Here is a 13,496-nt window from a genome sequence, read left to right as displayed (position 1 = left end):
GTCCTGAGCAGAATTCCAACAGATATTTGCCATTATTATTAGCTTTGCTCGTTTCTCCAAATTTTCCCAAAATATTTTTGTATGCCTGACAATCATAAGAATGTACAATTTCTTCCTTAAAACAAGATGTACGATTTCATCCTTTAATTTAAATTATTAGCTAGCATCTCAGTATTCGCTAAAACTATATACTAGTTTTTCCTTTAAAATAAATCTAAAGAAAGTCTCTCAGTATTATATCTTCTAGCAGTCATTCAGTATTGAAAGAAAGTCATTCTGATAAATCTACTTATCTCTGTTCCATTTCTTAACCTTCTACTCTCTTCTCCAAAAAATATTTCATTCATGTCTCTGCAACATTTCTCATGTTCATAGTTGATAAAAGTTGTGCTATTTCCAAGAAATTGTGCATGTACACACTCAATACTAACTGCTGGTTGTTTTCTACTTTGAAAGATACTGCAAACAATATGAAAAACAAATTGTTAAGTAAGAAAAATAGCTTTAGTATATAGTTTCAGTCTATTAAAGGAAGATCTGACAAGTTCTTGATATCTGCTCACTGAAATAAATGCAGTTCTTGAAATCTGTCAACTGTGTACATTAGGGCATTCCATTGACATTACAAAACTTCAATAAATTTCATGATACTGTATAAGAAACTTAAGTTAAAAGGTTGTTTGATTACACAACTTTAAATTGTACAAAATGGTTTAATTAACATGAGGTTTTATTTATTTTTTTAGTGGAGATGAAGAAAAGTGTATTTAATTATTGTGAGAAATTATATTATAACAGTGTTAATATTAATATAGCGTTAACTGTTCTTTACTGTAACTGAGTGGGTAGGAATAATGTATCTAATTATATTTTAAAATCTATTTTCTAAATTTAAGCTATCTAAATATAATTTCATTTTTGACACTAGGTCAATTATTAAAACATACTATGTGGTGTATCTGAATAACAATTATCAGTTACTTCCCAAAATGCCTTTGTAAGTACTATCATTAGGCCATAATTTCATGTTTAGAAAATAAAATAAACATACTTATGTTTAGAAAATCAAATACCTTCTTTTCTGGAATGGGTGAGGGGGTCACACAATTTTAAAACGTACAGAAAAATGAAATTAAAAGATGAATTGCAGCTGTTTAAATAAAGTTCAATGCTAAAAAACTGAAAATAACAAGTACAGCCAATACCTCATACATCTGTACTAAGATAGGCTTAAGAGAATGCTGTTCTACTTGTTGATCTCGACGGATTAATAACGCTTTGCAGTCTTTACATACTCTGATGTGGGGTTCTCCAACTGCACTTACTACTGATAAAAGACTGCTACTACTGCTTCGACGCTGCAGAGGTGGACGAGATAGAGTTGGTGGAGCCTCATGACTCATTGTTGGCCGGATCAGTTTTCCTGAGGAAATTGAAAGAACAATATAAGGTACAGAAATTTACTAATTCTATGATATATAATTTTTTACTGGGTTGCTTAAGTATCAAAGCTAGATATATCACTGGGGAGAAACCTCCACAGAGTCTGTATGGAATGCCAGGACTTCTCACCCAATGTCTAATCCTCACCTTTCCATGATGAATCCTATTTATCAGGTATCCATTTGAATACTGAAAGTACAAAGATGGATAGTAATTTAGGTCAACAAAAATACCATTAGTGAAGGAGATGTGTGTGTGTGTGTGTGTGTGTGTGTGTGTGTGTGTGTGTGTGGTGCTGAATTAGGCAGTGTATTAATGGACAGTTGATGGTATAGTATTATTATTATTATTTTTTTTTTTTATTATTATCCCATGATATTATTACACCAGATCATAGAGATCAAGTTCATGTATTTTATACAGCACCATTTCTGGGTTGTTATAGAGTTCACATTTGGAAATATTCATACAGTTTAGCAAACACATTGGTGATGCTTCCTCAATGTTACAGATTTTGCAGATGGGGAAGACTTTTATGCCATTGCTAAACTTGATTGGTCTTGTGTGGCCGGCTTGTGGCGAGAGATCATGGTAGTGGCACTGCGATTAAACTTGGAGTTGATGGTAGCTCCTGGATTTTCTGCTGAGTACCAGTGATGAGTCATTTCCTGAAGAATTGTTCTTTTTATGTTTTCTTTTTGGGTGGTTTTAAAAAGATCGAAATCTGTGGTATCACATGATGTTGCGGCCATTTTTGTTACTTCATCTGCAGTTTCATTTCCCTGTAATCCCACATGGGATGGGATCCATTGGAAGATTATTTTGGAATCCTTATGTAGTTTGTTTATGTTTTTTGCTATGTTTCTAAGTATTTCTTGATGGCTAGTGTAGCAGTTCTTAATAGCTTGAAGGGCTGCTAAGGAATCTGTGAAAAATATAAACTCCTTCGGGTTTTGTTTGTCCAAATATTGCGGTGCTGTGTTAATGGCTATTAATTCTGCATGGTATGAGTTGCATCCAATACTGTTAGTTGTTTTTAGTTCTATATTATGAGAGCCATAGATGAGTATGCCACTCCCAGAATTGCCATTTGGATTTTTGGAGCCATCTGTGTAGATCTTTATTGAGTCAGGTCCATATTCCATTATTTTTGAAAGGGCTAATGATCTCAAGATTTCAAGGTTTTCTAGGCTTTTTTCCTCATGTTTCCCTATTTCAGAGTTGATAACTATATTTTTCCTGTCTTGGTTTGGAGGAAATGCTAGGTACTTGGCTATTTTATTTGGACACTCCAAGGGAATTTTATTTTCTATGATTTCATGCATTGTTGATTTTTTCTCTATTTTGTTTGTTGGTTTCCAGTTTTTAAAAAGTTCACTTGTTCTATGATGTGCAAGGTTGGCTCTTTTTTCTACAAATTTGGTAAGATTTTCTTGCCACCTAATTTTTAAAGGAACAAGGTTGGATTTGAATTCTGCTATTTTTCCAGGAGTTGTATTCCTTAGTCCACATATGATTTTAGCTGCATTTTTCTGAATTTTTATAAGCTTGTCTAAACTGGTTTGTGATGTTTGCATCCAGATAGGTGAAGCATATTCCATTATGGGACGGATAATAGAGGTATATGTGACTTTTAAGGTTTTAGCATCCGCTCCCCACTCTTTAGCTGAGATACTTTTCATGATATTTAGTCTTCTTTTTGCTCTGACTGCAACATTGTTGATATGTTTATTGAAGCTTAGCGATGGATCCAGAGTAACTCCAAGGTATTTGGGGTTTTCATTAAATGTAATTAGTTGACTGTTTAGCTTAATCTTTGGCCTGCACTTTCTGAGGTGGTTATTAATAGTAAAAACACAGGTTTCTGATTTAGTAGGGTTAATTTTGATTTTTTTGGTTTTCACAGTATGTAGCTAAACTTTCAATGGCTTTATTTAAGTGACCTTCTGCTGTTTCTAGGTTGTTGTGGGCTGAGAATAGGACCAAATCAGTGCAAATCTTTTGTTTCTTTATTTATATTTTTTATCTAAGTCATTTAAGTAGATGGAAAAAAGGAGTGGGCTCAAAATGCTACCTTGAGAGAGTCCCTGTCTCATTTTCACTTCCTTGGAAAAGGAATTATTTATTCTAACTCGAATTGTTCTATTTCTTAGAAAGTCATAGTTCCAGTTAAGAACTTTCCCTTCTATTCCAATATGACAAAGTTTGGAAAAGAGTTTCTGCCTCCATACCTTGTCAAAGGAATTGCTAAAATCTATAAAAGCTGCAATGGTGGATTTGGTCTAGAAGTTATCTTGAATTGTCTGGGTTAAGTATAGTATAGTACAGTATAGTATAGTTGTGGATAGTAAATTGTGCAGTATAGATATGAATTAAGTAGTGCAAAGAGTAGATTGTGTGGGTTGTAGAGCATCTTCCTGTGATAAATCTTTGAATTCCTTAGGTGTCATGTAATAATAATGTTTTATAAACAGTTTGATTTACACTCAAAATTGAACCTTGTTATAAAATTATCATGCTGAATAATATCTAAAAGCAAAATATTATTTATGGAGTGTATTATACTTAAATCTACTAAATTTTCCAGTGATTTTAACTGCATTTATCGTATTCTTTTCTTTTAAAAAATGCAAATATGAAGAAAGTATTCTTTCCAAAATTATTTGATAGAAAAACATCCAAAGTTAAACAAAATTATTAACTAATATAATTAGTTAATAATTTTGTTTAACTTCTAGAAAAGTTTTGCTATAAACTAATATTTTGCCTAATGTTTTTGAGATTAACTCATGACTATCATGCTCATATCTTCATTTTTATGACAGATCATTAAGATAGTTTAACATAATATTTCATTATTAGTTTCATATCAACGATTTTTTTTTCAAAAATATTGTTCAAAAATTAGTCTATTTGTAGGTCTCCGATTTGATCAGATCTGACATTTCAGTTTTCTAAAGCATTCCTGCTGCATTGATCCATCTATATCTGGTCTACACATATGTTTTCACTTTTGCTTCAAATGCTAGTTTGGCAAATATTCCATTTTCCCATTATGTTTAAATGATAATATCATCCTGCATGAATTCTATTTTCAAATTCTTGAATATTAATTATGTCAAACTCTTTTCTAATATCTTCGTTTTAAATATGGTTCTGCCAACCAATGTCATCTGTTCACTCTTCTAATTTCCTTGTAGTGCCTAGTTTTTAGTCTTTGATCAACTATTTTATTTCTCTTGAAATCCATTAGTTGAAATTGGTTTGACCACTGTCTTGTATACTGTAAAAGAAGAATTTGGTGCAAAGAGGGATATGATGGCAGATGGAAATTTCTTCTGTAAACAGGAAAGATTTCTCTCCAATCACAGCTCTCTTTGCCTACATATCACATTCTAGTTATTTCATGTGGTAAAATATTTTTCAAAAAGGTGCAGCTGTAGGGCTGACCAACTTGCCAACTGATTAAATTGGGAAACTTTTATATGAAAGCGTTTTGAGCAAAATGCTCTATATTTTCTTTTTCACAATCCAAAGTTTGGTGCAGATACATTTATGATATTTTCATTATTCGACTCTACAGCTGCCAGAACTTTAGACATCTTTCTCATTCGCCCAAATAAACAACACAAATGTATACAATTTGCTATTAAAATTGGAAATAGAACACACTTCCATTTCTGAATATGCCTGACACACACATCCCATCTATCCTTTACTGCCTGCTGCAGTGTTTTTCAAACTTTGGGATATAAAGCAATGGTCAATATTATTGTTTATTTTTGAGCACAACTTCAGAAAGTATTATTTGATATGCTATTCATGTATTTCAATATAACATAGCATTAAAAACATTTCTTGTTAATAAAACTAACTTAGAAATTTAAAGGTTCTAATTTTTTAAAATAAATATCTCTGTGTGCTATTTTACATTTTAGTTTGATTTGAAGTCTGACTGTATACTATCAAAAAACTGTAAAAACATCTTACATTTTAGTTTTATTAGAATAAAATACATGCTAATTATAGAACTGTTTCATGTGAGTGTAGGAGGGAAGTAAGTTTTTTTTTTTTTTTTTTTTTTTTTACAAAAACAGGTGGATATCTCTTTAAAAAGTTTGGAAACCACTGGTCTATCTTACAGTAGACCAGTGGATTTTCAAATTTTTTGAAGAAGGGTAAGATACCTTCAAATACAGAGCAATGAATATTTGCTGCAATCAGCATGAATTACAAATTATCAGCAGTAGTTTTATAAACCATAGCTATACCAAAAGCTATCAACAAAATTCTTTACAAGGCTATATCTAAAAATAGATTACCATAAAACCTTAGCTATTCCATACACCATAGGAATATAAGAAAAAATAAACATAACACTACTCAAATACAGCTTTAATGCAATCTTTAAACCTCCTGAAATTAAAGAACGTATTGAATTCCTCTAAGGATCATCTTCCTCCTCTGGCTCACCCTGGAGTGTACCGAATTCAATGCACTTATAACTTGCCATATATAGTGAAATGGGATATATCCAGAAAAAAGAACATAAATAACATATCAAATTAATAACTGTGGAACACCTGGTCTTTCTGATCATATCCTGGATATTGGAAGGAAATGGATGGAAAGGCACCTGTTCCTTATATCTTACCAACACCTAGTCTGGGTGAAAAAAAAAAAAAAAACTGAAATTCCGATCAACTGCCCTAATCTCAATAATGACTACCTAAAAAATCTCGAGAATAGGGGTGATACATTTAACCCACAGAACTTTTCTAATAGGTCATAATATTAATATAAGGACTTGCTAGGAATATGTTTTTTTCCAGTATTTTCCACAAAAAATTAAATATAGCATACAATGTGAAACTTTTTAAAAATTTTCTTGGCTAGTTTTGTGAAAATTCTTTTGTATCACTTCAAATCACTATTATTGTACAAATTATAAAAATTTGGTCTCTTGAGTTTCAAAGGAATAAGAAACTGTGGAAAGGCTGCAAAAAAGAGTTACAAAGATGTCAAAATTATGGCATGTAGATAATGAGGATTATTATTATTATTATTATATGGGCACCTTCATGGAGTCCAAAGACTCATCATGGGAGACCCAATCTATCATACCTCTCCTTGAACTGATTAACAGACAAAGCACTCATAACTGACTCTGGCAACTCATTCCACTCATTCACAACTCAACAAACAAAAAATCTAGTCCTCACACCCCTACTAACCACAACTTTATTCAACTTCCATGGATGATTCCTTGTTCTGGCCTCTCCAGTAATCCTATAAAACTTTAAGTAACTTAAATGTTTCTATCATACTCCCTCTTTTTCATCTATCAACCAACTTCTGCAACCCACATAACCTCAATCAATAGGGAATTTTCCACAGACCACTCACCATTTTGGTCACTCACCTTTGAATCTTCTCCACCGCTTCCTCATTCCTAAGAAAGCCAGGAGACCAGACCTGAGCACAGTAATCCAGATGTGGACATATCAAGGAATTATAAAGAGGAATAACAACCTCCTTATCTACTTATTAATGTGTTCTTCAATAGCCGAGTAATCTTATGGCCAACCTTAGCAATATGCCCTCTAAACTTCAACTCTCCATCTACCACCACACCTAAATCCCTAGCTTCATCTGTTTCCTAGATTACAGTTCCATCAATGTGATTTACAGCTTGTAATCTATTTATCTCAAAATGCATAACTTTACATTTCTCCACATTAAACTGACACCTATTATCTTTTGCCCATATTGACAGCCTATTTAAATCATCCTGCAAATTCTGCTTTGATTCACTAACTCAGGGGTCAGCAAACTTTTTAGACCATCAACCCCTTCATGGAATCCTTGATCCATCATCCACCCCCATCATGTTAAATAAATGAATGAATGTTATCAATAATAAATTTCTCAATTTAAAAATAATAATTCCTTCAACCTTTTCATTGTTTCATTGGTAAATGATGGTATAAATCCAAATATTAAATATTCTTGTGAATACTGTCAGCAATTCTTCTATCAGGGGCAGCCATTATGGGCACTATAACTGCCCCTGATAGAACACAGTAAATTCAAAGTTATCAGATCACTGAACACCACTCTGATAGCTATGGGTGATAAATGTGCACTAGCCCTGATTGTCTCTGTTCTAGATGTCTTCATCAGGAAGAGCATGTGCTTCTTCCTCGTTGGCTCAGCCAGTTGGCGTTGCATGTTTACTCAAAATCGTTTTAGGTGTTTATTGACCCCCCCTTTTGACCCCTAGACATTTATTGAGCCCTTGGATAGCCACATCGATCCCCAGTGATCGATATCAACAACTTTGCCGAACTCTGATCTAACTAATTTTGCATCATCAGCAAACATCTGAATATTTCCTTTCAGGTTATTTCCTATATTGTTTATATACAAATTAAACAGTAGTAGTCCTAGCACTGAACCTTGCGGTATGGGGAAGCAGAATCCAGGCTAAAAGCACTAGTCACCATCTTTCACCTAGATTCTGCTTCCCCATATACCACTTTTTGATATCTGTCCAGTATTCGCTTTCCAGCCAAAAGGCTGCAGGTTCGAATCCCACTGTAAGCATGGATATTTGTCATTGTCTGTGAAAAATGCTAGTCATGGTTGTTGGTAGTAGATGGCATTGGTGTAGATGATGAACGTAGTTGAGTGGTGGAGACGGAGAGTTGTGCAGTAGGTGCCCTCCCTCGATGAGTCCTTGGACTCCCTGGAGGTGCTAGGTAATAATAATAAACCCTTTTATTCACATAACCAATGTAATATCACAATTTGTTCTAATTTGCATAACAGAGTTCCATGTGGTATTCAAGCAAATGCTTTTGCAAAATCCAGCAGAATCATCATGTAGCCATTTTCTTTATCCAACTCAGCTGTCACTATTATTAAAAGTTAGTAAATTAATAAAGTATAACTAACCCTTCAAAAATTCATGTTCACCCTCATAGAGTATCATATTCTTATCCATCTATTCTTGAATTCTCTTGTTGACCAATTTTTTCCAGTAGTTGTTGGAAGTTTTTTCCACTTAGTTAAACTATAATAAATTTAGTTTCATCCTTTATCCAAATGTAAGCAAACAAAGTTTGCGCCTGAAGTATCTTCAGGACTGAGGCAACTCGTGGTAAAGGTGGACCAAGCTCTCATCACTCCTTGTCTTAGTATCTCCCATAATGCAAAGCACATCTCCTTGCGGATATGTATAATGCTATGCATTAAGGGAAGGGCCACAATCCAGACCGGTTTTGACCTTTATTGAGGTCTCATCAGTGGGAGCAGACCCAGAGGTGGTGATATCAAGGTGGAAGCAATGGAGAAGTCATATTTACCTATATGAGTTGCCAAAAGGTGTTTCACCTTATTATTAAATTACTCTGGATTTAGAGAAAATGTTGGAAGTTATTTCCACTTGGTTAGACTATAATAAATTTAGTTTAAATCCTTTATCCAAGTGTAAGCAAACAAAGTTTGCACCTGAAGTATCTTCAGAACTGAGGCAACTCGTGGTAGGTAAATGACTTCTCCATTGCTTCCACCTTGGTATCACCACCTCTGGATCTGGCTCCCACTGACGAGACCTCAATAAAGGTCAAAACTGGTCTGGATAGTGGCCCTTCCCTTAATGCATAGCATTATACATGTTCGCAAGAAGATGTGCTTTGCATTATGGGAGATACATTATGGGAGTGATGAAAGCTTGGTCCACTTTTATCACGAGTTGCCTCAGTCCTGAAGATACTTTGTTTGCTTACACTTGGATAAAGGATTAAACTAAATTTATTATATTTCCGGTACTTTTACCATCACGTCTCAGATACTGATTGGTCTGTAATTTGCTACTGCATTCTTAGAACCTCCCTTATGCAAGGAAATTATTTTGCCCTCTTTCCACTCCCTTGAAACTCTACCAGAGCTGAGACTTAAATTAAAAAGCCTAGTCAAAGGCATTGCCAGTTCCCTTGCACATCCCTGCAAAATGTGGGCTGATATCCCATCTAATTCCACAGCTATATTTACATTGAATTCTTCAACAGCCTAAGAACCTCCAGTTCATTCACCTCTGTTCCCATAAGTCTCTGTCACATATGTGACAGCATTAACTTTACTTGTATGATATACCCTAGCAAAGTAGTCATTCAAGTAACTCAACTATTTTAGTTGCTTCTGTCACCTCATGACCATCAGCACTCCTTAGGGTTACTTCTCCCTAGACATTTGTTCTCTTACTTGCAACTAAAATGAAAGAACTCTTTGGGATTTCCTTTTGCCTGCTCGACTAGTTTCTTCTCATAATCTGATTTTGCCTTCCTTGCCTGACCCTTGTACTGGTCACAAATTTGCTAGGTCGCCTTTATCCTCATATACCCTGCACAGCATATTCTTTTTCTGCAGTTCATGCTTATTGATATTACTCATCCATCTAACTGCTACTTGATTAACTCTCTTTACCTTAGGTATACAATTTAATATTGCTTCCTTTAGATGTCCTATAAATATTTCCCATGCACTACTAACATCCTTCCCTCGCAGGTTTTTATGCCATGGCACAGCTTCGAGCTTCCTCCTAAGCTTGTCATAATCGACTGCATTTTAGTTCCACATATATTCTTTCTTCACAGAATATTTATCATTCATTAAAATTACATGAATGAAATAGAAAACTAGAAATAAGTAATAACAATTAACAATTCTAGTGAAAATGTTCAATCGCTATTATGCTTGCTGCTCGTTTGTAGGTTGCTATATACTACTGGTAGATAAGAGCATGTTGTGATAAATTAATGAACAAACAATGTTCTCTTGTTTTTCATTAATCATCTTCATTTCATTAATTGTTAATCATCCCTTGTTTTTTGTTGCACTGTAGAGGATATTTCATAATTTCAGCTGATTCTCTGAATGCTCTTGAGAAGAAACAGTAATCTTTGTGGAGCATTTTTTTTGTTGCCATATTACTTGCTGTTTTGTTTCAGTTGCATGCGCTACCACCCCTGATTTGTGTCATCTTTCATTTTCAACATTTCTGAAATGTTCTGATCGGCATACATCTCCAGATCTGCCTGTCTGTCCTATGTAGTGTAAACTACAGCTACAAATCATCTTGTAGACACATGGATTTTTTTTAAGTGGTAGAGGTTGAGTTTTAGGAGGTTTCAGGTGTAATCGCCTGAAACTTGACTTGGGACTTTGACTGGGCAGAAGATGTTTAAATTTTGATTGATGAAGCAACCTTGTTATTGGCCAAGAAAGTATGGTGCAGATGGCATAGATAGTCCTACTTATAAATTTGATCAACAGTTAGCGAAGTCTCTTGCCCCCCCCCCCCCCAACCACCACTGGCAACTCCTATACTTTGAAAAAAATTCAGTCCATTTCAAATCATTAGTTATCTAATCAAGATCTACTTTCCTAAGGATAAACTCCATCTTCCAGCATATCCTGGAGTGTATGAAGTTCAATGTGAACTGTGACTTGGAATACTAAGGGGCAGGCAAGAAGATCTGTTAAACTGTTAGCTTTGGAGAACATAAAAAATACAATCACTACCAATTATGGCAAGCTTTGGACAATCCACACAGAATTATATTGAAGAAAACTAATGTGATATTTAGAAGTCATTACAGATCAGAAAGATTATTTTTTTGAGTCAGCTATGGTTATGAAGAAATCTCCTAACCCAAACAAGTATGGTTGCATTAATTTGCAAAAATTCGGGAGGCTGTTATCTTAAGATCAACTCCTATATAGCTATAATACTTCTTTTTTTAAAACATTACATTGCACCAGGATAGGACTTTAGATCTTTTGTCCATTACAATTTGAATTGTTTCACTGACTGATTGTCACGTGTAAACCATAACATGCCGCTTTGTGGTCTGAAGAGGCTAGTTTGAAATCCATCAAAATATAAGGCAATTAATTAACATCTTTCTTTATAAAATAGTTCATTTGGTGCTGTTAATACCATTAAGATAAGTCATGAATTGGAGCCTCCGTAGCTCAGTCAGTATAAGACGAAACCCCTTTGGTCGGAAAGACGGGGTTGATTGTCATCCACGATGTGAGGAACTGTTATCTGGTCTCTTTCAACTAAAGGTGAGTTAACCAGTCTCATATGGAGGTCGAGGATTTTTTTTTCTCCCAGTAACTCAAGTTTTTCATCCCTCAAAACAGGCAAACCGGTCCAGTGAACACACACAGCTACAGTCATAAATACTTATGGCAAGAAAGGCAATGGGAAACCACCTTGCATCATATCTCCCTAGTAATCAGTTGCAACCCTCTCAACGAGAGGAAGCCACTGGATTAGGATAGGAAGTTATGAATTATGGAAGTAATGCTACAACCATCATGATATCCGATTCTGTTGTACCAGCATAATGTATATGCCTTTCAGGCAATAGAATATACAATTTGGGAGCTAAGCCCAAATTTCCACCTCATCCTTTATTCATTCAGTATCTAAGTGGATAATTAGCAGCAGACTAATTATCCACTTCACTAATTAACACCAATCAGTTCTCTGAATTTCTTGGTGGCATCATGGAGGTTTACTTCAGTTATCTAGATTCAAGCATTAAATAACCCAACTAATTTTAAGCCCAGATGGAATGACCTATATAAAAAACAATTCGAAAGTGCTTTTTGCACTTTAGGATTATTACCTTGTGTTAGCAAAGTCCATTCCCGAAAGTTGCGAAGGCACAGCAAAGAGGAAGGTAAGGAAAAAAATGTTTACATGGAGAGTAGAATGCACTCTAAATGCTAGTAGCATAAATGAGTATAAGGTTCAATATTATATGTTGCTAGCGAAGTGACCTCTCAAGCTGAGTCTGCTGACTCCATGGAGGTTGTTGTAATAACTATTTCCCATGTATCACACAGGGAGCTAATGCAATAATACAGTGATTGATGTTGTAGAAATCAAGACAAGAATAAAGGCTGATAAACTTCATGTGTTTTGGATAGTGTTTAAGATTCAGTATTATTGGGTGATTGGCATCTCTGCTCTCCATGATACCGGCTATGACTCCAAATACCACAATGAACTTGGATGTTTGCAAATGTTTTTCATCCTAGTTGAGACTACCATCCTGCTTATTAAAAGCCTGAATGGGTTAAAAAAATTCAGTATTTGATCTTCAGATTAGGACCCCTAAATTATTAGATTAATAATTCTGGAGGCCTGGATTAATAACAATAATACTTGCATATTTGTTATACTAAAATGCATAATAAATATACATTTCTAGCATATTTATATCTTGCAATGCCACTCTATATAAGAAACTTGCATAGAGTTCAAAATACAGATTCAGAAACCTATAGTTTTGCTCATACTCAGACTATGACATTGGAGGATAGAGAGAAGGATGTTAATATTCCAGTCTGCAGGAATATCTAATCCTCAAAGAGAACAGCAATCCCTGAGAGATGTCAGTGATAGAGACTTGTAAAATAATTGTAAAAAATAAATAACAATTCGTTGAGTATTTACTTACTTGCAAAGGAAAATTCAATGAATTCTGAACATGTCTGGCACATGACTCCTCCACAAAGCCGGCAATGATGCCTTCTTCGAGAAAGACCAAATGTACGTGCACAGCCTGGACATAATCTAACATCTGCATCTGGTATCCAGGATACTATTTTCTTCTCATGAGCTATGAATGCAGAGAACTTTAAAACAATACCAGACAAAATACAAAAATTTAATGGGTTTATGAATGTTTAGTTACTTCATAATATTTAAATGGTCTAGCAATAAAATCGATAATAAACAAGTACAGGCAGTGGCTAAAAAAAATCCATTTCTAGATGAAGGCTCCAACATTTAAACAGAATATTTATAGAAATGCTCAGGGAGAAATCGTAACAAATGCTGACAAGATAAAAAAACTACAGTGTGAGATAGACAAGTTGTACAGTGTATTGCTGACTGTATGTGTTGGTTCCTTTCTTAAGCACTTTTCCTTCAAAGGTTTCTAAAGAAGCTGGCAAATGATTTTGTCAAC

At 34.5% G+C, this 13,496-nt stretch overlaps 1 protein-coding gene across 1 annotated transcript in view; it reads right to left on the bottom strand.

Annotated features, from left to right (window-relative positions):
• The window catches only part of Rbsn-5 (Rabenosyn-5), a 201,752-nt gene that overhangs the window by 80,587 nt on the left and 107,669 nt on the right, over positions 1 to 13,496 (bottom strand). Inside the window, exons 6-7 of the mRNA XM_090410078.1 lie at positions 12,984 to 13,145; positions 1,206 to 1,423 (exon numbers count right to left, since the gene is read on the bottom strand). Coding sequence (XP_090266204.1) covers positions 1,206 to 1,423; positions 12,984 to 13,145 — 380 coding nt within the window. The remainder of the gene's footprint in view (positions 1 to 1,205; positions 1,424 to 12,983; positions 13,146 to 13,496) is intronic.

This window comes from Typopeltis vanoorti, chromosome 20 (assembly GCF_054136105.1).
Source record: "Typopeltis vanoorti isolate ZY-2024b chromosome 20, IOZ_Tvanoo_1.0, whole genome shotgun sequence".
NCBI lineage: Eukaryota > Metazoa > Arthropoda > Arachnida > Uropygi > Thelyphonidae > Typopeltis > Typopeltis vanoorti.
The sequence above is the reverse complement of the archived record's forward strand: the minus strand, read 5'-3'. Positions and strand labels throughout refer to the sequence as shown.